At 39.9% G+C, this 16,098-nt stretch overlaps 1 protein-coding gene across 1 annotated transcript in view; it reads left to right on the top strand.

The window, feature by feature from the left end:
• The window catches only part of LOC138723105 (neuronal growth regulator 1-like), a 290,616-nt gene that overhangs the window by 173,392 nt on the left and 101,126 nt on the right, over positions 1-16,098 (top strand). Inside the window, exon 3 of the mRNA XM_069861992.1 lies at positions 9,535-9,660. Coding sequence (XP_069718093.1) covers positions 9,535-9,660 — 126 coding nt within the window. The remainder of the gene's footprint in view (positions 1-9,534; positions 9,661-16,098) is intronic.

Below are 16,098 nucleotides of genomic sequence, written 5' to 3'. Positions count from 1 at the left end.
GGGAAGAACAGGAAACTAGGGGTTTCTTGCAAGAAATCTTCATGTGAGTCCATATGCTAATATTTATGAAAACTTCTGGAAAACAGGATCACTTGTAAAGTGGAAGGTTTTCCAGATGTTGGTGGATCTGATGACTGTAAACTGAAAAGTCATACAGATTCTCAATTAGTGGCAAATGGAGTTCATCGCTGGTTTTAATAACCCTCATAAGCACATTTTAATTTTTCTGTGTATTTATCATAAAAACTAATCATCATGTCCAAGCCATAAAAAGAAGAACACTAATTTATTTCTTCTGCCATGTTAGTGATTTCTGGATATTATACAAGTTAATGAAATCAATATGCAAATTAGGGAAGAAAAGCAATAAATTATCTTCTCTGCAGAGACAAATCAATATTTCACCTTATTTTTTTCAGTATCTACAGCAGATTGCTCAGGTGTCATAAAGGTCTCTAACCTGTCGTGCAATATGGCTTTCAGAGATGCAGCTAATGATAACCCCAGGGTGAAACGTGTGGGTCCTGTGCTGCCCAAGGGGTTAGAAGTGATGCATGGAGTCCAGTCTGGGCTTCTCACCTGGGGTCCAGGAGCCCTGTGGGAATCATAAGGTCGATGGGATCAGAGGGACATCTGCTCCCAAAAGTCAGAGACATCCAATCAGGAAATTGAAATGCAGGAGCCCTGAGAAAATAATCCCTTCCTCTCCTGAGCTCTTTTTTTGTATTCTGGCTTTGACTGTATCTCAGCTTGTGTTTCCTGGCTCCTAATGGTAGCAAATTAAATGGAAAAAAAAAAAAAAGGTAGCAGTTTTTGGAACTGGGACTGTTTAGCCTGGAGAAGGGGAAGCTGAAGGGAAACCTCATTGCTCTCTGCAGCTCCCTGTAGCGAGGTGAGAGTTGACTTCTCCCAAGTAACAAGTGATAGGGCAAGTTCTGTCAGAGGAGATTTAGACTGGATATTAGGAAAAGGTTCTTTACTGAAAGAGTAGTGAAGCATTGGAACAGGCTGCCCAGGGAAGTGGTGGAATCACCGTCCCTGGAAGTGCTCAATAAACATGTAAGACATGGCACTGCAGGACATGGTTTAGTCGACACAGTGGTGTTGGGCAGACGATTGGACTTGATGATCATAGAGGGCTTTTCCAACCTTGATGATTCTATGATTCTATGCAATTACATTGAGATAGCCATTTTTACTATCAACATGGAGTTCCCAGTCCTTCACAGGCTGATTTGTGCATCATGAATGAACTTTCTCCCCATGATGATGCTCAGTGAGGTCTCCACAGCTCAGAGCAGCATCGCACCATCAGGGCAGTGGCACCAAACTGGTGGGGGACATCAAGGCAGGGGGTCAAGGGCAAACCCCTCCTTTGAAAGCAACACTCAATTTCAGCAGTGTTCTGGGATTCACTGCAGTTTTTGCCAAGTCAGCTGTGGGGTCACTTATGGTAAATGCCAACTGCCTACATTTTCCTTTTCTTCAAGGCCTTGAGATTTGAACCACAAGTTGCAATCACTGATGAGCTGGTTTGGAGCTCACCAAGATGGACTGGTTCAAGAGAATTCTATGTCAGTGGCATCAGCATGGAATATAATTATGACTGTTATTTTTAACATTATCATTACTATTGTACACTTGCTTTTATAATATCTCACTATTAAGGCTTGTCTGAATTTCATTCTCGTGCCATTTGTTTTAAGTGCTTTTGGAAACAGAAACAAATTTACTTCTCTGCTATAAATAGCCCAAGGGAAAATAAACATGTTACTGTGTCCCTTGTGCCACATTCTATTGGTATGCATTTCCAATAAAGGTGATTAATTTATTTAACACTGTAGTAGATATAAGCTTTGATAAATATTTAAACAAAACACTGTGTAAACCAACGAGGTCAACAATTTTTTAGTGTGTTTCCTGCTTTCTTTGCTATCTTATAATGCTGACAAATTACCTATTAAAGCTGAGCATGATAACTGTTCTCAACAAAGAACTGGAGAATGCTAATAATCAAAAATGCTGAAATTTTCCTATTATTGATCACTTCCAGAAATCTTTTTGAGAATGCATTCATGCAGACTTGTGAAGAAAGGGGATGGTAGAGATTTAAAACTGTGCAAGGATAGATTTGTGCATTAGGATCATACCATAACTCTGGGGATGTTGCATTTCATGCCTGACTAATTGTGAGGTTGAATTATCATTTGCTTCTCTATATTCCTCTTTTTCTCCTTGTTTTTCTCTAAGTTAATCAAATGTAAGTAGAGGAATGTAATAGACCACTTTCTGGACAGGAAATGAAGCTTCACTGAAATGTAAATATTCTACCAGAATATTTACACTTTAAGCGTCACTTTAAATTTCATCTGCAAAACAAAAAATAATCATTTAATTCTTCTCATTTCTATTAGAAAGCAAAAATCTTTGGATTTGATTTTGATTTATTTTTATTCCCAGAAAATTATTGAAGGCTAAAATGCATTTAATTTTTGAAGTGGCAAGATGACTCTTTTATTTTAAATTTGCAAACAGGGAATAGGTCCCAAGTAATTAAAAATATTTCATTCAAAATCAGGCCATCATGTGGGCTATAGCAAATGTGATGTTGCGTTGCTTGACCAGCACTTAGCAATGACTCTTCAGACACCCTGGGTACCTGTAGGGGTTCCCATCCATTGCTTTTCCCCTGCTCTGGTGCTCTGTGTCTGTCACTGGAGTCAGGCAGCATCAAAGATCCTGTACAAGGATACTGCATTGTATCTTACATTAACACCCTAGCACCCACTGTGCCCTGCACGATCACACTTGCAGCTCTGTTGGTGTTGCCTCCTGTCAAGGGAGGGACTTCACCTTCAGGGCTATACCCTAGGCCCCCCTTCACCTCTCTGTCCCCACAAGAAGGTGGTTTAATGAAACTACAGAAAACAGAAGATTAATTTTAATTGCCTCTGTTTATTTTCTGCAGTCAATCTACCTTGCCCTATATGGGAACTTATTAATTTAAAAGCATTTTAAGAAAAAGTGTCAGGTGACTGTAAAGCACTTTTTGTTTTGAACCGATATACAAAAGTTACTTGGGACTTTAATTTGTCTTTCATCCTTGCTTGCAATCTTGTTTCTTATGCATTTATTTAATCCCTATACTGCATAAATATTTATTCACTGCTATATTTAATTTTTCTTCTGACCTTCACAGTTGTCATGTAGAATAGGTAAAAGACAGCAGTTGTTGAAATGGAGAGTAGAACTGCAGTGGATTTAATCCCCACTGGAAGCACAGTACAGCAGATATTAAAAGCTTAATCTTCTCATAGATCAGAGTCTTTAGAGGTATCATAAGAAGTACGTATGCAAAATAAATATTTTTTAATTCTTACTAAACATTAAATTTCAATTGCAATTATGCATATATATTCTAGTTATAATTAATAAATTCCACAGTTTTTAGTGATTTGAAAGTAATGATCCCTAACACTCAGTAAATAGCAGAAAAATTAGCAGCATACCAATATACCAGAAATCATCTCCCTCGAACCACTAGCAAAGCCATATTTAATGCACGCTAGGACACAGTGGGCCTTCTTGGCTGCCAGGGCACACTGTTGGCTCACGTTCAACTTGCCATCAACCAGAACCAGATGTTGCCATGTCCCAGGTGCAAAACCCGACACTTGCCCTTGTTAAACTTTATGTGGTTGGTGATTGCCCAGCTCTCCAATTTGTCCAGATCCCTTTGCAAGGCCTCTTTGCCCTCAACAGCATCAACAGCTGCCCCTAGTTTCGTGTCATCAGCAAACTTTGTAAGTAAACCTTTGCTGTAAGTAAACCTTTGCTGTAAGTAAACCTTAATCTGCACTTTGTTGGTCTAGAAAATTCTCCATCTTCTACCATGTCACAGTTCAAATCTTCCCTTGGAAAGACTGCAAAGATCATGATGATTCTCCTCAAAAGGAAACAGAAGCATTCACACTTCTTCTGCATCAGATCTCTCAGTCTTTATCACACTCTGGAGAGGATTTGCCCACTGGGATCTTGTGTCCCCCAAGGCAAGGAACAAAACTACAGCTCTAGATCTGTAGCAGATCATCTAACAGGGAGTGGGGGAAAGGATTTCTCTGAGAGTCAGACAAATGATGAAGTCAGAGAGGGTAGTGCTGTAGTAGATGGTTGACAATTACACAGAGAGTCTTTGGGGTGCTGTGATGAACTGTGGTGGCTTTCCACAGTACCTGCCCACTGTTGGGAAAATAGTTGTGGGGAGGAATCATTACACCAGAGAGAGTTTCTGTCTCCCTAATAAAAACCCAATGGACTTTACAGGTCTATAACCATAGTCTGATAAACAGTATAAATGCTATTATAAAATATTGCACATTTAAAAATTATAGACAGTCATTGTGTACTTTTGATATAATGGATGGGGGCATTAAGTGTTTTCAGCAAGGACTGTGTGCACTCACATACTGTAGGCTCCGTATAGGTGCAGGAAGAGAATGGTGGTGGTGATTTGCCCTTTAGGTGAAAACGTCTGACTCCGGGATTTATGGGAAGGAGCAGTAAATACTATTTGAAGGAGTGAATTCCTTCTGTGTGCATATGAATGCCAAAAGCTGTTGTGTTCTGTCTGTGTCAATTGATGCATGAAGCAGTATTAGAAGACCTGTAACCCAGAAGAAACCTTGAGGGGCTGTGGGGTGAGGGTGTTGTATTACCCCTGGCTCCTGTGAACCTCAGGGGTGTGGGCTGCTGCCTTGCAGAGCAGAGTAGGCATTCCCAGAGCTGTTGGCTGCTCCGGGAAATACCCATGGCCCCCTGAGATCCCCATGTTCAAAGGGGGGTTGTATGCTCCTGTAAGGAGGATTTTGCCTTCTGAGATTCCTGTGGCTTTTAGAAATAGGTGTGTTTGATCAAGTGTTAATCCTTCTTTGTAAGTGAGGGCTAAATTACAGCAGACCAAGGCGCTTTCTGATGCTCTGCTTTGCTGTGAGTGTCCCTTGCACTGTGTACTCTTGATGTCCTTTGCTGCTGCTCAGTCCAAAAGAGCATCTTTTGTGCTCAAACTCCACAGTTCAGTAGAGCGCCACCGTGTAGCACAGGAGGACTCTGAAAGGTGGTGAATGATGTTTCACAAACTCCAGCGCACATTGCCGCTTGCCTGTTCACAGCTAAAAAAGCATAAGCATTTGCACAGATGGATTGGTCAATAGATTAATTCCAGTCCAAAAGAAATGGTCAGTTAAGCTGCTGAAAGCAGCATCTTCTCTCCCCACTCTGTGTTTATTGCTTAATTATGAAATTACAATTATGACTGCGGGTAGAGAGGTGGGGAGTGCAGCACAGCACTGGAATGAAGAACTTAAGGGTGATGAGGATTCTGGAAAGGAGGATATATAATACTATTCTTCCATGAAAAAAGTCATCTTGCATTGAAAAGCAAGCATGCAAAGATTCAGCTAAGGGGCTATAAGCACAAAGGCTATACTTGCAGTGCCTGAAAGGGATGAAGCAGGTGATGTCTTAGATTCTGGTGCTAAAATCTCTCTTGCCAAACTCCCAGATGTAACTCTTCAGTACTAATAATCCAATTCCTCTCGCAGTTTTTATATGTTCTATTGGGATTGGCTATATTTTGTCAAGAAAATGGTACTGATTACATTATAATCTGAAAAGGAAGTTGGCTACCATATAATTTACTAAATGTTGCTATAAAAATATGTAGTTAATAACTTGTCATCACTATTATCTGAGAAACAAAGCTGTATGTCCAGCTCCATATGTTGTCTTATTGAAAAGCTACATAGACTTTGACTGGACATTTCAGTGGGGGGAATACTTTTTAAGAGATGTATACACTTATGTTAAGGCCCCAGGTTATTTACTTGATAACATTAAATTGTACTCAAAATAATACTTCCTTTCTCATGTTTAAAAACCAAGAGATTTTAAAAAAAAACAGGTCTACGCTACAGTCATTCCAACTAAATTAGTGGGCTTTATTCTGATACTTCAATTATGTGAACATGAATGTAACAGAGAATATAATCCCAGTCCTGGAAAATGAGAAATGAGACCCCACATCAACAACAGATTCGATGTCAATCCCACACAAAATAACCTCACAAGTAACTCTGGACTCCAGGAAGAAGTAGGAGCTAAAAAATATGGTCAGCCAGAGACTAGATTCTTATCAGCATCCATCAGTCAGGTTTCAGGGATAGCAGATCTGGTCAAAGGAGCTCCTCCAAATAGCCAGGTTAAAAAGCAGGTCTTTGGCAGTCACTGGTGGGAAGTTCGACTTCGAGAAAGCTTAACAGAGCTGCCATGAGGTAAAACAGAGGATGCTGTTAGTTGGAGCAGGCAGGTCCCTTCTGCGTCAGAGCCCCAGACGCGCTACTGTTCTCCCTTTTCCTGCTGAGAACACTACAAGAGATGCAGTTTTAAAGAGGAAATAAGGAAGAGGTTCCCATACTGCTAGGAGGGAATCACAGGGGGATGTGCAATGGAACCAACAGGAGCCTCCAGGCATTTAAATTTTTGTAGCAGCATTCATAACTGGTACTTTTAGGCAGGCAGGAGATCTGTAGAGCCATTCTCATCCCCCCAGTGCCTCCTGCCTTCTCCATCCCTCCACAGCTGGCCACAGCAGAGGCTGAAGGGATGATAGGAGTGATAGTCCAGGTGATAATAACTGCACAGGGAAAGAGGAAATAAAGCTGAGATAAAGTAGAGGCTTTACCTCTGTATACAGTGTTGGTAAGACTCTTGCTAGGTGATTATGCCCTGTACTGTTCACATTTTAGGATGATTCTGGTATTTCACAAAAGAGGGAAACAAGTATTACCTAGGCAGTCTTACAAAAATTAATCTTGTGGTGCTCAAACCTTCTGCAGAGGAAAATGAAGAGTTGATTTATGATTTCATACATATCCTTAGTTATAGAAAAGATACTTGATAACAAGGGGGATGTTCAGCCTTGCAGATAAAAACATAAGGAGATGTGATTTCTGAAAGCTGAATTTAGTGGAATGCAATTTTGCACTAGGATGCCATTTCCCAGCAGCAGGAGGGTATTTAATCGCTGACAGTACTTACCAGCCATGGCAGTGTGAGCAGCACCTGGAATTGCCAGGATAAGACTAGACAGCTTTCTAAAACATGTGCTTTTTGTGAGGCTTCTGGGAAAATTACTAGAGTCTGTGTCCGAGTTCAGACTAAATTATCCTGGTGGCCCCTCTGGGCATATATTCTACAGATCTGTTAATACAGATCAATTCTGTTCATATGAAATTCTGTGCTCCATAACTGTGGATATGTGTAGAATTATTTTTTAATTGTTTCCATTAGAACACACATTTCTATCAAAATTAAAATACATGACAAAATATTGTAGATTTGGGGTTTGAACATAGTAGGCAAAATCTACTTCAAAGGAAAGCCTGCAGCCAAAGTCAATGGCTATCCTAAAACAAGGAAGAGAGGGAAAGGGCTGGAGCTACAGGAGGAAATCAAGGACTGGGAGCCTGTGTGTTATGGAAAATATACTGCTTTTTGTGAGAAGAGGACCTTAAAAAGGACGTGAGTGATAAAGAGCAAATATAGCCTTATGAGGAAAGGCAGAGGAGCACAAAGACATGCATTAAGCACCAAAGAAAAGAGTAGTAGATTGTGTTGACCTCTGTCTTGGAAAAAAGATTTTGTTCATCTATGTGAACTGAATGAAATCTTATTATTTCAATCCTAGATTCCTGCCTATGGCAGGACTGTCAGTGTATTTTCTTCAGGGATTTGTATTTTTAGTGATTTGATTACAATTTCTTGCATGATCCAGCTTTTCTGCTGGATCCTTATGCCACTCTGCTCAATGGACCTACAGGAGTTATGCTGAATGTCCAGCAGAAGAGTATGCCAAGAATTCCTCATTCCCACTGAAATTAATGTTAGCGTGTTTCTAACCTGTTTTTATGAGTCAGACTATTAAATCAGTATACTGATCAATGAGTGGATGTTTCACTCATCCATTTTCTAGTGGCAACATAGGGAAAAGTCTGGACTAAACCTAATACCAACCCTGACACAGCCTGAGAACCAGGAGTTTGTACAGACCACCTATGGGCCATTCTGGCAACACAGGAGGCTCCAGCTGTGTACTTTATGTTTAGTGTTTAAGACAAATAAAAATCACCTGGATAAATAGCATTAGGTGGCAGGTGTGGAAAAATCCCTCCATGGTACTGCTTCAGTAATGCTAGAACATGAGAAAATCTCTCTTTTTCACCTTAAACAGTGCAGAACCTCAAATAAGAAGTTTAATGCTGTTGGAAAACTTCCACTGTAGCATTTACTTATTCTGGAAAATATTTCCGCAGTTAAAAATAGATATTGAGATATAGTTATTGAGGTACTGAAATACTTCCAATCATTGGGCCAGGAAAGGAACTGGAGAACGTCTGCAGATGGACATCCTAAAGCACGCAGAAGTAGTCTACATATGAAAAAGCTCTGTACTTTCCAAAGTATGTTGAAGGGATGTAAATAATGTATTCCAGGTTGCTGAAATGGTTACAGAAGTGTAAGCATGGGTCCAGATGGTGGGATTTGGGCTGTGATAAACTGAAGCAAACCAGTAAGACAAGACTATGATATTCAGGAAAGGAAAATGGAAGATAACTTTCTTGGTACCCATTTACCATGCAGAACCTTTGGTTATAAAAGCAGTCATTACAGAAGGTTCTGAAACACCTTCATTTAAGATCTGTATTTTTCACAGAATGTGAAACAAATGTGTTATTTATCATAAAGAGAATAATGCTTTCAGAAATATCATTAAGGCAGTTTTCCTCCCTATGTAACATTATCAGAAGTGAAGCATTCCCTTAAGTGTAGGCCACTTAATATTTTGCATCATTTTCCATTCATGTGTGACTATTGTCTTATGGCCAGATGTGTAAATAGTACAAAAAATGGAATTTAGTAAAGAATTCTGCTGATGAAATGAAAGAAAAAAATCTAGCTTATTTTTTTCTTAGCCATATTGCTACTGCAACGTTAAAAGCAATAGAAAGCAAGAGAAATAAATGTATTTTAATCTTCTCCATGAACAGATGTGACTCTTTAAGTACACACAGAGTAGATATAACAGGCATCATTTTTTTTAAAGTATGACAAAAATTTAATTTCATCTTCTTTTCAAACTGTCAGGAGCAAGCTCAGCCTTTGCCTTAAACAAGAGCATCCATTGGTAGCAGTTTACTGGGAACTCATTAGCAATACCTACTTTAGATAAAATAGAGGACGACATTGCTTCTTTCCTCATTTATAGCATTTCTGATCCATGGCTGAGGTTCTGAAAATGTGATGGAAATAGCTGTAGCCACACCTAAAAAAGGTTTTGCACAATTATATTTCACCACCTTTGTGTGGTTTTATCAATGATGGCAACAAGAGCATTCTCGCTGTCCTCAGTTATCTGCTCTGGCAGGACTGCAGCGATTCCCACGCTTCCCTTACAACTTTCTCTTTGTTTCATTCCAGTCTCTCCGAAGATATATCGTATTTCAAGTGACATTGTTGTGAACGAAGGAAGCAATGTTACTCTGGTGTGCCTGGCCACAGGGAAGCCAGAGCCTTCCATCTCTTGGAGACACATCTCTCCATCTGGTAAGTACAACTATTTGTCACTGGAGCTTTCTGCCACATTTCACTGATAACGGGCTTTGCATTTTCAGTTTTCAGAAGTGCGACGGCATCGTTTTTGTGTGCCTTAAAAATTGTGTACCTAAGTAGACTTAGAAAACAAAAGCTTCCTCAGATTTCAGCAGAGATCAGTGAAAACTAATGACACCGCCACATAGGAATGTAGGAATAAAGGCACCCTAAAATGAGTATATTTTTAAGCCAGTTTTAACAGGCTGCAGCATTTGTCAAGCAGTTCCAATCAAGAAGTAATCAATCATGGAAGTAATCAAGAACACACGGGATTTTCTGGAAGTAAGCATGAAAGTTAAAAACATTAACATATCATGCAACAGATTTAATTTAATATAACTACCCTTGAACCATCATTCCATGGTACAGTATCATTTATTAGAATGGTTTTATAGAACAAATTAAATTATACATATGAAAACTTGCAGACCAAATGGCATCTAAAAGTATAGCTTCTATTTAGTATTTCCATTTATACTTTTATTTCCTCATAACATATTTAAAGGAAAACTTTGGGCAACATCACAGATATCTCTACACTGGTTCACTTGGCACAGAGCCACCAGAGCTGGCTTCTTGGGAGCAGAGCAGGATCTGTATTCCTCAGAGGTAGGGAGTTTCCTACCCTGTATCTCAGAGCTGTGGCTCTGGAAATTCTGGTGGGTTTTGTGTTTCTGAGAGGAGATACTCCCTGCTTCCAGCTGGCTGTGGTATGGAAGACTGGTGTTGCGCTGGTTCTTTTATAGTGACTCGACAATGATAATTGATTTTGCAGTGAAGGTCTTTCTGTTTGCTCACACAACTTTTATGAAACCCATGTAATTGCAGGGAAGAATGGTTTCATGGACTGTCACAGCTTACTGCAGTGTCTCATAATCCTGAGTAAGAGTTTGCTTTACAACGCAAGATCTGAAAAAATAAAAAAAATTTTGACCTTTAAGACAATGACAATGAATTCTGCTCGAAGTGTCCATCAAGGGACTAGGGAAAAAAATTCAGTTGTAGCAGAAAATGGATTTTAACTAAATGTCAAATAAAATTTTATTGGAAACCGTGGTGATACTTTAGAGTAATAGCTTAAAGCATTAGACTGTCTGCAGAAAGGAGTCGTTACAATTTTCCTGGAGAGCAAAAAAAGCAGAAAAGGAGAATTAGTGCACTCAGGCTGGAGAAGGGTTTGGAGGAGGAACTAGATCCTCCTCATCGTGCATTCAGACAAAATTATTGTGCGTAGCCGCAAGGGCTTTCAGTGAACCCACTGATTTTGTGTCTTGACCAAACGACTGAGAATGAGGACTGAGAGGAAAAATGTGATCATTCAGCTGCAGACCCATTACATTTACCACACTGAATACTGAAAATGAAATTTGAGGAACAGACTAATCAAAGATAGCATGGAGATACAGGAAGAGTCAATCAGAGTGCTCCAGTGCAATGATGATGTGCCCTTGCTGAGCTTCCAGCACTGGAAGCTGCAGTTGGACAGGTACGTTTTCTCACCATCAGAGAGTTAAGGGCAGGCAGTGCAAAGTCTGTGCTTTTTTTCCCTTCCCTTGCCCAATACCTGTTCTATTTTGCCTTCTTAGCCCTTCTCGGAAGCATGTATGAATAGCACCCATAGGAGACAGCAGGGTTCATTTACCTTTTCCTCACTGTTTCATCCTCTCTGCTGGAAAGGTTGACCAAATAGCTGGCAGGTAATCCTGCAGTTCCCATATAAGTTTTGATTTTGGGCTTTGCATTGGGGAAGATGGTTTGTTGGATTGGTTTTGCAACTTCTCTTACTCCCTTACCTGGAAGTAACAGGTTAGATGAAACACAAACATGTATTTAACAAATTTGATACTTAAACAATGGAAAACCACACAAGTGAACTGCAGACTGCCTGAGATGGACAGGGACCCCTGGAAATCAGCCAGTCCAACTCCTGTTCAGAACATGTCCCGTTGGGTTTGAATATCTCCAAAAATGGAGATACCACAGCCTCTCTAGGCCTTCTGTGCCAGTGTTTGATCACACTCACAGTAAAAACAGGATTTTTTTCTTGTTTAAATGGAATTTCCTGTCCCTCAATGATAGCCTGTTGCTTCTTGTCCTGTCACCAGCACCTCTGAGAAGAGTCTAGATTCAGCTTTTTACACTCCCATTCAGCTACAGGAACCCCAGAGCCCTCTCCTTCCAGGCTGAGACCCCACCTCCCTCAGCCAATCCCCAGTTTGGATACTCTGGCACCTTCATCATCCTGCAGGCCCTCCACTGGACTCATTCCAGGATGTCCATGTCTCTTTTGTCTAAGGGGGCCCTCGGTAAAAACAGTGGGATATGCACATATCACAGGTTTGCTGCCTGAAGTGGCACTGGGAGCATCTCCTTATGGCATGGCAGGTTTGCCTCACTTTCAGAGGTGTTTACACTGGTGGTCATGAACTGCTCAATCTTGATTATGGGCAAAGAGGGGGTACACGTGATACAATTACAATGAATCCTCAGTTTATGAATAACTGAAGTTTTAACTCAAGAATCAGTATTAGTCTAGATCTAATATTCCCTGCCTGTGGTAGGGGTGTTGCACATAAAGGCACCCCCTGTTTAGGATCCATTCAGGATCATTTTAAAATGTTTACTATCATGTTTTTATACCTTTGTTCTTTCTTCATCACCCTGCAGCTCCACCAAACAGCTACTCACTAGTGCAGGCTGTGTGAAACCATGGGTTATTTGGCAGAAAGTTAAAGGTAAAACAGATTAGCCAGGGATGCCTGCTCAGTGGGAGGAAACACTGCCCCAGCTGAACCAGCCATGACAAAGCTCCAGGCAGGGCTACACAAGTCCACGCAGAGACGCTCTGACAAGCCTCAGTGCTGAGGCTCAGGGCTGAGTTGTTGCGAAATGTGTTTCTTCTGAGAGGTGACCACCAATGTTGCTGTTGCAGAGCTGCAGGATATGCCTTGGGTGTTCCCCGATTTATCAGCAGACAGAACTCTGTCTGGAGTGGGAGAATACAGTATCCAAATAACTTTTTCTTCCAAAATCTTGTAAAACGTGATGGAAGCAAACCTATAGTTTACAGAATATGTTCTGTCTACTAGTCCATCAAATAAAGAATTTTTCCATTTCACTAACACTGTTCCGTGCTCAGGTGGATGTTTTGTATACAGACAGTTAAAAACTACACTCAAATCCAATTAAATATCAGTCTGGCAAACAAGAAGCCTGGATTATCAGAAAACAAAATGCAAGAGAGTGGAAAACACCGGATTTCTGCAACTGTTTATATTCTGTTTGCAGTGAAATAACTTTATCTAAGCATGAGCTTCATCTGCACAGTATAATTTCTACCAATTTTCTCATGTAACTCACAACAGCACTAATGAAGCTTACATGCAAGCATCACATCTAGAATATAACACTAAATTATATCAGTGAATCATATTTAGAATAATCTGAAATTATTTGTCAAAGCTGCTACTAAAAGATAAGAAACTGAAATCTCTGAATACAAATGATTCAATGTAGACTAATTCCAAAATATTATCATGATTTGCATCAATGCAGCCTTTCCTTGGATAAGGTTCGATTCAATTTTTTTTGAAAAAGAGATAAAATGAACCTTTCATATGAATAAAAATAAAATGTATTTAGAGGTGTTTTTTAACTTAGTACATAAATTATTGGTCTGGAATCTTTATTGTGCATGTTTAACTTGCAGTCATAATGTAAATGCTTTCATTATATAAATATTCATTATACAAAACTATTATGTAAATCCACAAATTCTACACATTCAGCGTATAACCATAAGCAACATGGGACTGTAGTTTGTAATCTGAAAATCTCGTATTGTTGAAATGGCATCTGAATAAATTGCAGGTATTACTTATTTTGTTCTGACATTTAAGAGCAAAGTTTAGCATTGATACTTTAAGAATGAAACTAGAATTTTAAAGAATTAAGGTCTACTTGAAACATAAGTCCAGCTTTTAACACTTGTACGCACTGTGTGTGTGTGTTACACTGCCAGTTTTGAAAAGCAAGCTCTGCCACTGTTGCCAGGAGTCGTAACAACAAAAGCCACTCGGAAATCTTTTGATGAAATGTTACTGCTTTGCAAAATCTGGGTGCTGTACATCAAAAGTCTTTTCTGCTTTGGTTTTGATAAAACTTTCCAAAGGCAAGTTTTCCTGGCAACAGAAGGACCGATGACTCAGGATGCTTGGGTGTAGTTGTGGCCACACTCAGACAGCCGAGCAGGGCAGGGACCAGTGACAGAAGCACACACTGACTGAGCACTTGAGCTCCAGACAGGCCTGGTAGGGAAGTCTAATATTTCCTGGGTTTATCTAAATGTAAAATAGGTTAAGTTCCACAGTTTGAAAAAGTTTTTGAAGAAAGCAAAATATTTTCTAGCTAACTCGCTTAAAAAAAATAATACTTCTTGAGAATTCACACTATGGTCTAAAGTTCAGGATATCACAGAATCCTTGAATGATGTGGGTTGGGGAGGACCTTAAAGTTCAAGCTGGCCTTGAACATCTCCAGGAAACAGGCTTCTATGACTTCTCTGGGCTACTTGTGCTAGTGCCTTATCACCCTTGCAGTAAATAAGTTCTTCCTAATATCTAATCTAAACCTGCCCACTTTATAGCTTAAAACTGTTACCCCTCATCCTGTCACTGCACTCCCTAAAAAAAAAACCCTCCCTGGCTTTCCTGTAGCCCCCGTTTAAGTACTGGAAGGCTGCTGCTATAAGGTTTCTCTGGAGCCTTCTCTTCTCCAGGCTGAACAACCACAAATCTCTCTGCCTGTCCTCATATGAGAGGTGCTTCATATAGAGGTATTTAATTCCACATCCCAGCAGATTGTTTTGGCATTTCCCACTACAGCACAATCACAAAGACATCTGAGTCTCCCATGGGAAGGACACAATGAGAGCTACCAGAGCTACCAAAGCAGATGTGAGTTATTGGTCAGATGTGAATGGTTATGCTTTGCCAAACTAGCTAAATATCTCGGTGGCTTCTGGGGGAAACAAGGTGCCTCAAATGAAACATGCCTGCATTAAGACAGCAGTGACCAGGATGGGTTTATATCATATGGAAGAAGAGAAAGGGAGGGGCATAAAAAGATTACAAGAGTACCCTCACTTCGGGTTTTGTTCAGAGTGCTTGACTTCACAATCTTAACATTTACCACAAGTTTTATTAGATGAAGTGTCATGTTTCAAACAAATATTTTCACTCTGGTTGGTTCGTGTTGGCATCGTGTTGTTACCCAGCAGATGCACATGCAGGGCTGGGCTTCACACATACTCTCTGCAGCCCAAAACCTGATGCAAGATATGAAGGCAGACAAAAGATTTTCCTCAAAAGTGCACTCCTGGTCTAAACTAAAATGCTCATACAGATCCACCCAAAGTGCATGAACTAACCATCAAATGAAGGAAACTTGGTGGTCCTGTCCCGACCAGTTCTGACTGCACAAGCAGGAAAGACCGGCTTCAAAGCAAAGCCACCCCGGACCCATCCCACACAGTGCACATTACGTCTTCAGCACTGTTTTAATCTTCATATCCATTCCTATTATGCTGCATTACCTGCTAGTGTAGAGACTGAGCTCAACAAGGAGATAGATGTGGTGATGAATGTTTTGGTAAGGGATTTCATGGCCCATGGCTGAGGCGAAAAAAAAGGAATTAAAAAAAAGATTGAGACATAGGAATCTCCTGCTATATTTTGCAGTTCTATGTAGTGTCCCAGCTTCTCTGGCTTGTTTCATCTCTGATGTCTCATCCCTGATGAAGTCTAGTTTCGAATTTTCCAGTTCTTCCTTGCTCGCTTTCTCCTTTCTCACAGCTTTATCCCTATTACTTCCAGTCTAGTTTTTAGTTATTTTCCTAAAATGTGAAGATAAACAAGATATATGTATAAGCATGCATTTTGGAGACCAGTTTTTCAGAAATTATGAATTTAGATGAATAAAGACAGATATTCCCATGTCAAATGAAAATCAAATCCTTCGCAGTAGGACACACTTTTTCGTTCAGTTCTGTTTCCAGAGAACAGTGATGCTAAAGCATTAAAAAAAAAATAAACAAAACAAAAAACCTGTAAGAACTGTTTAGCACTTGCAAAATAACAGATTTTTCACTACTGCTGAGGAAAGCTACACTTTTCCAGAAGTTAGATTTAGATTTAAGCATATTCACATGATGATTCCATTCCTTCTCTAACATATTTCATTTGCTGCTGGGGCATGTGTGCATGAGTGTGATATGACTGAACTGAATCTAATGCCCGTCCTATTGTTTCTGGACAGCCCTAAATTTGTGAAGATGTATTGCATTAATGTATCATCATAGCAATACCATTCTGACGATATATTAGCGCAATA

This window comes from Phaenicophaeus curvirostris, chromosome 8, assembly GCF_032191515.1.
Source record: "Phaenicophaeus curvirostris isolate KB17595 chromosome 8, BPBGC_Pcur_1.0, whole genome shotgun sequence".
NCBI lineage: Eukaryota > Metazoa > Chordata > Aves > Cuculiformes > Cuculidae > Phaenicophaeus > Phaenicophaeus curvirostris.
Note: the sequence above shows the minus strand (reverse complement) of the source record. Positions and strands in the feature narration are given on the sequence as shown.